This window comes from Zophobas morio, unplaced genomic scaffold (assembly GCF_036711695.1).
Source record: "Zophobas morio isolate AGI-343-1 ecotype UQ-CSIRO unplaced genomic scaffold, CSIRO_AGI_Zmor_V1 ptg000020l, whole genome shotgun sequence".
Taxonomy (NCBI): domain Eukaryota; kingdom Metazoa; phylum Arthropoda; class Insecta; order Coleoptera; family Tenebrionidae; genus Zophobas; species Zophobas morio.
In genome coordinates this window covers 2,211,837-2,225,553 of record NW_026972125.1, presented here as the reverse complement: position 1 = coordinate 2,225,553, position 13,717 = coordinate 2,211,837, and the positions used below count along the sequence as shown (strand labels likewise).

Below are 13,717 nucleotides of genomic sequence, written 5' to 3'. Positions count from 1 at the left end.
CTACGGTCGACTAATTCGCCATTTCGCCCGTTGATACGACCACAATTAAGAAGGTGTAATGACCGTTGATAAAGTCGTCATAAATCCATTTGATTTGTTTTTTATTTCGGAAGCTCCAGTGGTGCACGCCACATAATGTCGCACACAAAACTCTTCACCGGGAGCACTTTGCATGCAAATAGCGATGTGCCGGTCGAAATTAATTAAAATGAAAATGGGATTTTGGATACGCGAAATAATAACGATTCGATTGACGTTAATGTCGATTAACGGCGTTATTATTATTACTTTTGCGGCAGCAAACAACATGTTCGCTGGACGTTTCACATCGGTTAAATAATTTTCGCTCGTCGAAGAACTCTGATGGGACGACGGTGATTGTCGCAGTAAAAGCTTATTACTGACCACACAGAGCTTGATTGACGTGTTTTCAGTGTTGTCCGCATGCAACGACCGTAATTAATTGCGATTTGATTTCTACAAAGTACATCAATATTCATGCGGAAGTTGCGTAAACAATATAGATCATTATTTGTGTACGTTGGGTCATCGATATTTTAAATTGTGTGTAGTTAATGCAAACTGTAAACTTTGAGTTATGTGTTTGTTGGAATCGATTCGTGTCCACATAAAAATTTCGTTTAATGGCGGCAGGGACACGGTGCGATATAAAGAAAAAATTGTTATCGATATTTTATATCTATAGGTAAGTCAGCGCTTTATGATCCCGCGCCCATAAAAGATTCTTTAGTAATGGAGAAGAAGGATAATCGCCGTTTATTGGGTTTTAAGAATTTTTCACAATCCCTACGGTCCACGGCGGTCGTCTGGACTAAGTAGCGCACGATAGCACAGAAAGAAACATCCACAACGTACGTTCTTCTCCTCATCATCATTTTTCACTTATCTTTATTAAGCTCGTCATTACTCGTCTCCGAGTTCCTCCCCCAAATTTGAAAAATCTCCGCCGGATCTTATATCAGCACAATTTCCATCGCGCTGATGATACGTTTTCCTTCCAACAAATGCCTTATTGTTAGAAAAGAGCGACAAAAATGGCTGTCATTTATTATTTGAGGTTATGATGAGTTCCAAACGACGAGAGAGTGCCGCAAATCGTCGTTTTTTCCCCTACGCGAGAATCCCGATCTTATCGCTCCCTTGTATTAGGTGGGACAAACGGACCTATTAGATTATTGATACGCGCTAAACCCCTTTACGGCAACTTGCTCCATATCCACGGGGTGATTACGATAGCAGCTCTTTGGACGTTTTCCATTCCGGGATTTATCTCGAAGCGCGCTACATTGAGCTCGTCCTGCAACCAAATCGACGTCTCAATATGACGCCCTGATGTTTTCCCACTTCGTAGAATGATGCTGGTACGTGGCGAACCGTGAAATGTACGGTGCATATTAAAAATGGGCGCTTGACGAAGACGCCATTAATCTTCGCTGGTAGGGATGGAAATCGACGCGCTAAGACCGAAGGGAAAAACGCGCCAATCTCCGCTATTAATTTTCCGACCGGTAATGATGCGGACGGAGATCACCTTCTTTTTGTTTTTGACTGTAGCATTAGAACGGCTTTCGATAAACGAACTCGTAAAGAAGATATAACTTTAGTGATCATTCAAGCACTATGTTGGTGTCAAGCGATGGCCTTCCGAGCACTGCTTTTGTGGCGAATCTTCAAGAGGAGCACTGTACTGCATTGCAAGTAGATTAGTTTTCACATTCACTAAGATTCTTGATTAACAGGTCTATCCGTTTTTTTTTCATCCATCTGTACCAACTTGTTCAACGAAGACTTATTTTGGAACATGGAACACATTTCAGAAATTGGCGGGCCAATTTCAAGTTGGATTTACGATTTCGCAAATCCCCGTTGCCATGGAAGATGCGATGACAGCAGTCGCGAGGACGAATCAAATCACGAATCGCAACAATTGTCATCGAAATTACCATAGCAACGGCACTTCCGATTTCGCAAATCCAACTTGAAATTACCCTCTTACGGGCCAATTTCAGGTTGAATTTCGCAATTCCTCGTTGCTATGGAAAATGCGACGACAGCAGTCGCGAGGACGAATCATATCGCGAATCGCAACAACTGTCACCGAAATTACCATAGCAACGGCACTTGCGATTTCGCAAATCCAACTTGAAATTACCCCCTTGGTCTACAATTTGTGTGAAAATCGCAACGCTTGCCTCTTACCGAGGAAAAAATAATAACCTACGGTGTAGAAATGTGAGATTTCTTGTCCTAAGTTCTCTGCAAAGACGGACTCAGACGCTAAAATACCTATACTAAATACTTTTCTAATTCGATGTTCAAAAATACAAAAAGTATTTCTGCAACAACCTAGAGAGAGAGTGAAAATTTGAGTTTGAACCTTGACTCCAGAGATCCGATCACACGGAACTGGCGCGCCGTTGTCATGTGGGCACGACTTAACCACGTTTTCCTCTTATCATCGCCGTTATGAAATATGCTCGGGTGGTCGGATTGTTTCGCCCAATTAGAGTGCGCCTCGGCAAACAACAAATTTTCCTGTTTTTGTTCCCTCGTTCAAGTCGGCCCGAAGGAGGACATCTCGACGAGCGTTAGATGAAAGGAAGAAAACGAAAAAAAAGGGGGGAAAAGGATGTCGGAAGGGCGCTTTTTCACTTTGTCTAATAAAAATCCATATTACTCCCGTTAAATGGATGTTAATTAAGTTTAATAAAAACTCGGTTTCAGATTTTTCATTTAGATTCGCCCGAAGCGAGACTGTCGAATTAGCTATGTGTGAACGGATCCGGAGAGCGCCATCTAGACGACACGGCGACTCTTTCGGCGGAAATTAAAGTCTGAATTAAAATAATTTTGTATAGGCATTTAATTGCCGTCTAGAGTAATTATCTCAACTTGTTCCTGGATCCAATTTCTAATTAAGGACGTTGTTTTTAGCAGCCCAAGAATAAAATTCGCTCCGGAGATTTGTGTTTTTCTATAATGGCTTTATCTTTTTATTCACTTCCTCGAAACTCCAAAGCGCTCCACTGTTGTCGTATCGTTAATTTCTTCTCGTGCCGTTTTGCGCAATTAATGTGCTTTTGGTGTTGCGACTCGGCGTTTGCGTTTGCATGGAATGTTTACTGGACTTCGTTTAGGTTATTACCTTGTTCGGCTCGGTTTTTCGCCGGACCATCCCTATTACGTTCGCCCGACCAACGATTTCATCTCTAATTAGTGATTTTCAATGAGGAATGTGCGGCGACGCCGTTAGTGGCGCGATTCTGGGCTCGGTTCAGCCAACCAACATTAAATGTGCAAATTATTAATGGTTTGTAGCTTAGGTAGATAACAGTCATACATGGCTCCCGCGCGGCCGATTTTAATTGGATTATACAACCGCCCGAACGCCTGCCATACTACACTATCGGTATTACCAACTTCTGCTGAGCATTGTAATCACTTATTACGATATAGAACGCCGTTATCGTATTCATTCAGGCCCGAGCAGAAAACACGACGACGTCGATACGCTTATTAAACGGACGTGATGAATTATTCAGAAAATTTTTCTTTTCGTTCGAAGATACTCTATGCTTCCATTTCGGTGATAAAGCGGAGGGTTTTTCTTCGCGTGGAAAATAAATTACGATATTGCTGTTAGGTATTCCGATACTAATAATACTTTATTTGCATTACGGTAGATAGTAGTGCGCATAATAGCGGTGGCGGTAATTTCGGGGCACGCCATTTCATCGGGAATATGGGCATATTTATTAGCGCTATTCGATGGCATAATGCACTACCTAGAAACACATTACCATTACCTGCTTCTAATTGATTCCCAGAATTATTACCCGCCCGATGAGCTGCACCACATTACGGAGTACCATGTGTTTACTTAATGAGGAGCTCACGCGATGTAGCCAATGAATATTCCATACGCTCGAGCGTAGGTCCCACGGTGGCGACGTCCATTACCGTAACTCTCACGTTAAAATTTTTGCAGCCGCTGACTCAGCGCATTATCCAGCCTTAAAAAGTCTGTCCCGTGGTGGCGACATCTGCCGATTAACGTCGCTCAAATCTCGGGTCTTTTTGTCACTGCTGAGTCAGCGCATTTCCTATCGGTAACCCGAACCTGCGCGTAAAACCTACACATTATCGAAGGATAATTCGTGCATCGGCGTTAACGATTAGCGCCTTTTCAAAAAGCGTGCTCGCATTTTTACGAGCGCTCCTTGTTAGTTTTCTCGTTTTATGATGTACACATTTGGCCCACAGATTCTATCTTTATAGCTTCATATTCATGCCATATTGCAGTAAAAACGTACGCCCGTTATCAGCAAACCCGTAATTTAAACGTACTTTCGAATATCACTTACACGTCGCTAAAGCGAATTTTAGAGGGGGCGGTTGTTTATGCCGTTTCCTAGAAGCCCCGCACCTTTGTTGAAGGTGGGTGTAGTTCGGACACGAGAGGGTAGGAATCCGTTCGGGGGCGTTTAATAGCCGTCTGTCCAGATACCATCTAAATTTTTCTTGGAATTTTTGGAAGTTTTTAAGTTCCGACGCAATCGGCCGTACGCGATCGACAGAGAAATCTCTCTTTCGCAAAGGGTCGATGCCGTGAAACGCGTCGAGTTTGATTGAACGAGCATCCCGTGCTTTCTTTTTTTGCCTGGAAGTCTTATGGACATGTCGTTCCCATCATGCGAAGAGGAGTCAGCACGTAGCGCCATCTACACGTGATAAATTCGTCGGTTAGGTAAGATTCCTCTCACGATAAGTCGTCGCATTTGTAGAGTCGAGATCGCGAGAATTGATCTGTGCTGAAACAAAAGAAACGAAGATAAAATTTACAATAAACTAAATAAAGTCCAAACTTGGACGGCGGTCAATAAAATATAACGTTTCCTATCTAAACTAATAAAATCCCCAACGAACCGATTTATCTTGAGTAGCGCAACACGATTTCCCCGTAATCGAAAATTTAGTGTATTTGCGGCTGGAAATACGAAGACTCGATTAGTGGACGAGTTTGTTGGGAAGGAAAAACTAAATTTTATGTGGTCGTTACTTGTCCGAATTTCGAACAACGACCGACGTTACAACAGTAAAAACGGGGTTCCGGGTAGAGTGTTTATTCGAACCCTAACTAATATCGCGATGGCAACTTTATTTAGCCGATTGCAATTGATGGGTGCGTCTTTGAACTGCAGTCGAATGCATTGATGAGTCTCACGACGTTTCCGAAACCGAATAAGTGGAAACAATAGTTTATTTTTAACTTCAATTGGAAGCAGCAATTGCGAAATGGTTTTGGAGATCAAAAGGCAATTAGGTATGTTCAGATGGAAATAAATTGCCCGAAGAAGCAATCACGAGAAGAAAATAAACACTGCTTTATATGTAGCGAAGCAACTAAATATGCAAAGTAGATGCAACGAAGATATTTTTATCAGAGCAGCTCGTACAACAAAAAGAATGTATAATATAATGTAGATGTAGCGGTAGTCGCAGATCAAGAATTATGGTGGCAACTAGCTAAAGCGACACGTCGCATTTTACATGTTGTTAATAAAGTTTCAACGTTCGTTTTCTCTATGAAACTATCGCTACTCCGCAACGTGAAATGTGGATGTTGGTAGAAAAAAAAATTGCGAGCTTGAAAAACTCGTACCACGATGGTCCCGACAGTATAAGTCTGTTAGTGACGGGGACAGAAACTTTAGTTGAGCACATTTCGTTTTGATGTTGTACACGTTTTTTTACCCCTTGTGTTCCTAGTCTCGAGCTTCGGTTGCTCTGAGTTAGTTCGTATACACGTACCGTGTCCTTTCAGGTTCATTCTCGAAAAAAACGTCTCCGGCCAATAAGAAAGACGTAATCGAGTGGGAGTAAGAGAAAAATTAAAGTTAATGCAGGCCGTACAAACAAATCGCCTTAAATTAATTCAAGTCAAAAATTTAATTTTCTCTGGGATCTCGCGAAAGGAGATATAAAATAACGTGAATAATTAATGTTTTGATGGATAATGTTTCTTCATGAAGTTAATCTCGGGTCAAAATTGAGCTGGAAATTATAAACGTAAGACGAGCATATAAAAACTCCGTCGTCGTAACAACTAATGGATCTTTTTTAAGCGGCCGTCCGTATGTGCCTCTCCGGAGCGCGCGAAATCCGGTTAACAGCGATGAAAAAAGCCACCATTTAATCCCCGACAACGGCATTACGCGCCGCTGGAATCGAATTAAAAACGTAAATATTTTCATAACAGTAAGGAACTTGTGCAAGGACTGTGAGATCAAAAGGACTCCATTAATGAGCGTAATGAGAGAGCAAGCCATTACCGGGGATACACCGATGAATTATTAAAGAGTTTGACGGAGGGGTAGCTTCCTTTTTAACGTTGCTCAACAGTCCGTGCACATAGTCGATGAAATATTCACGCATCCGATGTGACAATTAGTTTCGGATAGGAACGCGTTACGAAGAGGCTAATTCCCGGGGTGAACGTCTAAATTAAAATTGGAAAATTGCAGGAAATTCCGGCGGCGGCGGTGTATACGTCGGGATGGAAGCAAGCGGCGAAGGTAATTGGGTAATTGTTCCTCGAGTAGAGACGAACAAACCCTTACGCAACAATGGTTTCTTCATGTAATTAGCGGGCGACTCGGTCGGCAAGATAGAAACCCTTTTGTCTCGAGCGAGCTTTAGACAAGCGATCCATTTACAAGCGCCCAATTACCTCCTTGCACTTCGCCGCCGAATTAAGGGCCGATTTCGGAGCGAACTCGCGCCGAAAACGACCAAAAATGAAAGGAGAAACCGATAACGCTCGAGCACGGGAGGAACACCGGCTAATTCGACCATACGTCGACGTTCGTTGCCACGAGCTGTTCGATGGCAGGTGAAAATGCCCTTTGCGTCACATTTTCCTCGGGCGCTACATTTTCCGTTCTTTATTTGCTCCTCTGTACAGATTTAATTACGTCTAAGTGCTCTGTGCAATTTTTAGAGAGCTGCTGCAACTCGGTGTTTACCAATTCAGGTGCCACTACTGTTCCTAGTGCCGTTGTATTCCTTCTCGCCAGTAGGACCATGGAATATTAATTTCAATAAAAGTCCAAGTTTGTTTTAGGTTCTTCGACAAGTTGACGTACCTCTCGCAGTAACTAAGTTTGTCGCAAGATAACTAAAATTAATACTTTCATAATTAATCACTTCGGCTGTGTTAATTAAGTAACGAATTCTAAATTAATAACTCTGCAGTAAAAACGCCAAAGCTTCCTTAATTAATAAAATTTCGAAGTGGACATCTCGATACCTTCCTGCGCCAAGCCGGCGTGCCGTCTTTCGTTTTTAATTCGGCTCATCCGAACCGCGACCTCGCCCAAAACCGCCGCCGGACGAAGATAAACGACGTTTCCCTGATCGCAGATTATCGGACCACCTGTCAGACGACCACCGATACAGAACAACCCCATCCTAAATCACCGTGAAAAGCGCATCTGCCCACTGCGTGTATGTTACGTCGTGGGGGTGTGTGTGTGTCTGCTTTTTTCCACGGCGTCGCCCCCTAATTGATATATGGCACTGCAGGGACGTTGGCGGTGTCGCACACCGGAGCGCTCTCTTTTCCGGACGCTGCTATTGATCTCGAGTTAAGTTGTTTGTTCGTCCTTTGACATTCCGGCAGCGGCTCTCGACATATTTTACAAAATACACATCGCTGGGGGTGGGTGGGTTTTTATGAACACCAGTTGAACGCACACGACGGTGACGTTTCGAAAATTGTGGTCCGCCTGTTGCTCGCCGAAGGAAAGAGACAAGGAATGAAATTTTTGTGCGGGGAGGGTGGTCCGCAGGCGAACGTAATGGTGTGGAGGAGAATGTCGGACTTTAAATTTTGGTCCGGTGGTGCCGCGACCAGGATTAGTTACGACTTGTTAAACTGTTTACCTTCTGCGGCATGATATGAATAAATTCGGTTGAGGACTTGGATCTTGAGAAACAGAGTCCAGCTATTATTTGTGTGCTTCGGGTACACTTTGTATTAGGAGTGGCTGGCTCTCCACAGTCAAGTTAGCACGACTGATTTTTTTTTGCAGTTGTTTCAAGGCAAATTAAAAGTTCAACAGTCGGAAAAAAGTGAACTTTGACAGAGTAATGCCGTGACCAGAATTTAGACCAAGTACAGTTTGTTATAAGATACTGCTCTAAATCTAACCTAAATCGGACATCTCAACGGATGCGTTAATTGGGTTTTGTTGGCGATTGTGGGTCGTCTCTTTTTTTAACGAAGACGTATCCCCGTTAATTAAGGGCGCGTATAATTTTCCGTTCACGTAGGTAGCCGGCTGGCAATTTTAAAGGAGCATCCGGACGAAGATCCCGTAAAATTATAACATTTTTCTCGTCGAGATGGATGTGTCACATTTTTCACCACTCTCTTTGTCTTAAGCTTCATCCACTATCATCGCGCTCATTCCATCAAAGTTATCAGTGAAATTCGGGCAGCACCCGCCGGTTTTTAGACGCATATTTTTAAGCCAACATCATAAATCTATCCCGGTTAAGCTCCGACCGATCTCATTCATCATACAAGCCCGCAAATGATAGGGGCAGGTAATAAACGCTTCCTAATAAAACTTGTTTTCTTACGGCGTAGACTGAGTAGGCCATTATACGCTTCGAAATTAAATTCAAACACCCAATATGTTGCGGAGAAAACAGCTTCGACAAAAATGAGAATAGGCGCGGCGAACCACCCCCTATCGAATCCAACTAATCGGTTTTTTATCTGACGATTTGTCTGGGTTCGATTTAACTGGAAGCGTTTAGCGCGTCGTAATTGAGTTCTGGACGAAGAAGTATTGGCAGAACGTACGGACCGGACCTACCGTTCCGTTGCTCTCTACTTAGGGTATTGCAGCCTGTCGTAACTGTCATAACTCCGAAGCGTATGCGAGTTTAATATGAAAATACGGTCACCAATCGCCCATTTTTATTCCAAGATGATTGAACATCCCCCTACCCTTGCAGGAAGGGTCGTAAAATCGGTTCGCAATATGGAAGCCGTCGCAGATACATATATGCACATAAAATTAATCGTAAAAATCACACAATGTAATGATTCGCTCGGTGCTAAAATGTAAATTCGCCGAAGAGAAAGAGACGGCGAGCATCGTAAAAGTCCAGATGGTCTGCATCATGAAATCATGATGGCGAATGGCAATTCTCTATTAAAAATCGTTTTTTAAAAACGGCTCTCTGCCGCAATGCCTTTGCAACTTTATAACCCTTCGGAGTCCGCGATCCACACATAAAATTGTCATCCGGTTTACCTTGTCTTTGCGAATAACGAGCGCACATGCAGTGATAAAACACAATGGAAACACTCGACGGCGACACTAGGAGAAATTTAATACGACTCTTCGAAACGAACGAAACAATCGGCGGCGTTTAAAGGACCGAAGGAGAGATAAAACATGTCGGACGCTAAGGGAGCGAAACGAAGGGGCCGTTCGTGAGAGATGATTGTTGTTTGGCCGCGCGAACCATCCAAACTTGTTCACTTCTGAATTTTGTGCGACCGCATTGTGGCCGAGTGCTTGTTATAAATTTTGAGGAGACATCTTGTCGCCTTGATAGATCTCTGCGCCTGTTAAAAGTTGAACGACGAAACTAGGCCGAGCATTAAAAGAATAGCGAGACCGTTGTATATACTGTAGTACCACAGGTTCGAACCCTTCACTCCCTCCGTTCAATTTCTCTTCGGATTTCACCCCGGAGCGTATTCTTTCATCGTCGTACAACAAACGTAAATATTTATTTGTTGTTTTACAGCGGGAAATTTTATGTTCCGCCTCCCACATCACGCAATTTTCAATCAAAATTAAATTTAGAGTCCTCCATCTTTCATTCTCTCCCCGGTGCAATTTGAAATTTTTCCGAGCTATTTCTCAGGTCATCGTGATTTATGATCCTTCTTATCCGTTATGTTTACAGACGCGCGGACCATGTTGGAGGTCACAATAAAAACGCCGTTATCACGACCAGATCTCGCCATCTTTCTTGCAGGATCATTCTGCATAAGATTAAAGGCAGAAACCACTCAACAACATTTCGGTTACGGTCCATTCGGCGCGGATAATCCCCGAAGAAAGATGGGCGATTTTTTCGTCGATTCACCTGTCGGAAACAATCCATTCCGTGACGTTAACTAGCGAATCGAGCCGTTAATAATGCAACAACATTAATACAGATAGTCTTCGAACAAAAAAGACCGATCGGGGTAATCAATTTAAAAGGGAATTAATTCGATTTGTCCATCATACGCGTACGGAGAAAGAAACACTAAAATTGGATTATGGCCGACGTTAAAAGACCGTTCGGGAAAACGTCGACGATACTGCACTCGACACCGCCGATAAATAATTCATCGTCTAATATTCGACTTTTTGCTGACGCGATTTTCTACGCACCGTCAAAAGTCGCAATCAAATGGGATTGTGTTGCACCTCGAACGGGTCATTCGAAGTTTAGCGAGCTCGTGAAAGCTAGATCCCCAATTACGGGGGCTCATTAAAGGCCATTCAGCACATACACAAGAAAGCCTGATTGGATTTGATGTGTAACACTCGACGTTTGTCGGAGAAATGCGGCAAGTCGGATTTAATCCGGTTGCCGAGGCGGCGTACGGTCGTACCGAAATACCTCAATCACGGTTATTGCATTGTCAGACGCTGTTTTTGCCGGAGCGGGTTTTTACCGACAAACTTTGTTTTCTGCTTAACTTTATGAGATTGTCTGCACGAAAATTGATACGCGGTTGATGAACCGGATATCGGTGCCGTCGTGTAGGTCCGCATCCCGGTCACGGCACCAAAAGCGTACCGACTGCGCCAATTTTGCGACGCTTTCCTCGGATTGCTCTTAATTACCGAGTCGGCGGAAACCAGACCGAATCCTGGCCGCCGCACCGACGTTCGAATTCTGCATATGCCAAAAGTGGCGTCGAGTCGTTGCGACGACTGACCTGAGGGATCTTAATTAGTGACTCGACTTCGTTGTTCGCGTCCGCCGCAAATCCTGAAATCGCGTCTCCGTGCTGGAATTTTCCGCTAATTGTCGAAACCGTCTCTCTGACGCCAAAACAAACACCGAGTCAAAGAAAGTTGATCCGTTTGAAAAATCGATTTCCGATAATTGGCATATCAATTAAAAGTCGTCCCATTAATCACCCAGTTCAGGTAAGTCATTTGCAGCATAAAGATGGCATTGAATTTACAACCCGTGGCGATGATGAATAGGGAGGTCCGTTCCGCGATTTATCGGTTCAGTCAGTATCATTACGTCCTGGAAAAAGCGGCACCTCGCCCCCTCTCGCCTGCCGTTCCGAACAGTTCATTTATCAAACACGTTGATACGTGAATGGGTATGTATTTATTATTCCGTCTTGTGAAGGGTGTGCGCACCGCTGCCGCCGCCGCCACCCAGCAAAAATACTGCGATTAACGTGTCAGAACCTGGCGTCGTCGTTTATTATCGTCAATAAAATATCTTAAACGTGCCGGAGAGGATATCGTTTATTTAAAGGGCGGAAGAAAGAAGTCGCTCTGTATAGCTTTGAATAAATATTGAAGCTTCCCTCTTTTTAGATTTGTGATATATGTGTGTCGGGGTGTATTTTTCGAGTTTTGTCGCCGGTCGCGAGAAATCTCTTTATTTATTGAAGCCAACAGGAGATGGCCGAGGCACGGACGCTCTTCTTCCTTCCGAAACATTGAATTATGGAGTGCCGTTTTCGCGTTCGGAAGGGAAAGGGATGTATGATTGTGAGGTCGCCTCTTGTTGCCAATATTATGACTTCGAGAGAAACAGCAGGTCTGCCGGCGCGAGTCTTGAGCGGCGTTCGTTATGGTGCGCGTTTCTTTAAACTTGAGGTTTGAATTTCAGGAAATTATTCGGATTTTCCGTACATCCAATATTTAACACGTAAGTTGTGTGCAGGAGCGCCGTCGAAAAGCATACATTTCGACATGACGACGAGCTCGACCCGCGGCGTTGTTAATTCTGTTCAATTTGTTTGATTGTGTGCACCGGTTGGCTTTTTTTGTCCCCAAGTAATGAATAGAACCGATGGCAATTAATTTTCACAAATGGAAATGTGCGGTTTGCTACAGCGATCACCTGAACACGTCCGCCGGAGCTTTTGTTTTCCATTTAATTAAATAATGGGGGATGTAAACAGGTTGTTCTCTTTGCTTGTCGGCATAATTCGGTCCGATTTTTTGACTAATAGGTGCCCCGGTGGCGCTTAATATCGGCAAATTCGTGATGCGATTAACGAGAACGGCGCCACCTGAGCGAACCAACGAACGCAAATGTCCCGGACGTTACCCTCTTCGCCGATTTATCCACTCTGACCGATTCGTCGTCATTTATTCAAAACGACCGCCTTTGTCCCGGCCATTTTTCCTCGCTAATGGCGTAAGTTGGCCATTTGTCATTTCGGAACGGAATCAACGCGATGCGTTCGTACGACGTTACGTCCGAACTTTTTTCTCTTTACATAACGTCTAATTTACGCAACCCTTCAATTAACCCGACAAAATGTGTACACGCGAAACACCGACAAAATAAATGTCACAACTCGATGAAAAGCAGCCGAATAAAAAAATCATCAAAACGGTCCTTTGTGCGTGCAGCCTCACTCAAACACCCGGAGCTCGAAAAAAGCATTCCCTTTATTTGCATCTGTGCTAACTACCAGTATGTCTGTATTGTCGTTTGATGGCGACATCAAAGGTCGAAATGGAGTAGTTGCGCAAACAACCGGCAATTGACCAAACACTATTATAACCCTCGGGGCGCCTTCTACTGCCGGCGATAGCGGTAAGGAGACGACACGCTTTTTAATAAAGCCACGTAACAGATTTTTACAAGAGTTGGACCCTGCACGAGTTTGTTTTTCGGTGGTTTTTTTTTTTCAGAATAATCGGTTTCGTCTGTTGCTTCAGTCTGTAGGTTAATCCAATCCCATGGGAACTAATTCCGATACGCTCTGTTTGATAGTTCTGTGGTTAATTTGTTCTATGCAACCAAATTGATTAATAATCGTATTAGTGGCAAATACCACGTTGCTAATTCCATTTGCGCTGATTCACTCTTATGATTAGCTTGGCGAAATCATGATGTTGGTGCCAGTTCGCACGACACGTACGAACGCTCGAACAGGTGTCTTGTCAGGTGTTGAGGGGTAATTAATCGACTACTTGTTTTCGAACAGAAGGATCAGAAGTTTTCAAAAATGGTCAATTCACGATTCGGCCTCCTGCTCTACGCGGACCCCTAACGAGAAATTACTAAACAAGAGGCCTGGAAGTGCTTTAAAGATGCACTTTTGGAATGAAGTATACAGCCTTTTAGTTTTCTAGAACGTGTGAAGATCTGTTGAGAAATAACGGAACACGGAACATTTTTTTTGATACCTTCTAGGATACAGCGCCCCTCAAGATCTAGTAGGACACCTAGTAGGAAAATAAAAAAGACGAAGAATTTAGCCAATCAACATATTTCCGATAAAGAAACAAAAAAACGAAAGAAGTGGAGAAAAGAGCATAATGTAGACGACTAAGCTCCTCGACGAGCTGTGTCCAAAGTCCTTCCTGTGAAAAATCAAAAGTTCTTTTATAAAAAGAATTATGGC

The 13,717-nt window shown here is 43.5% G+C and overlaps 1 protein-coding gene across 12 annotated transcripts in view; it reads left to right on the top strand.

Moving 5' to 3' along the window:
- Positions 1–13,717, top strand: part of LOC135131536 (tyrosine-protein phosphatase Lar) — a 305,692-nt gene that overhangs the window by 253,605 nt on the left and 38,370 nt on the right. For 10 of the 12 annotated variants that reach the window (XM_064059324.1, XM_064059329.1, XM_064059319.1 and 7 more), the window contains one exon: positions 11,965–12,003. The exons of the other annotated variants lie outside the window; for them this stretch is intronic. In XM_064059324.1, the coding sequence (XP_063915394.1) occupies positions 11,965–12,003 (39 nt within the window). The remainder of the gene's footprint in view (positions 1–11,964; positions 12,004–13,717) is intronic. 12 annotated transcript variants of the gene reach the window in all.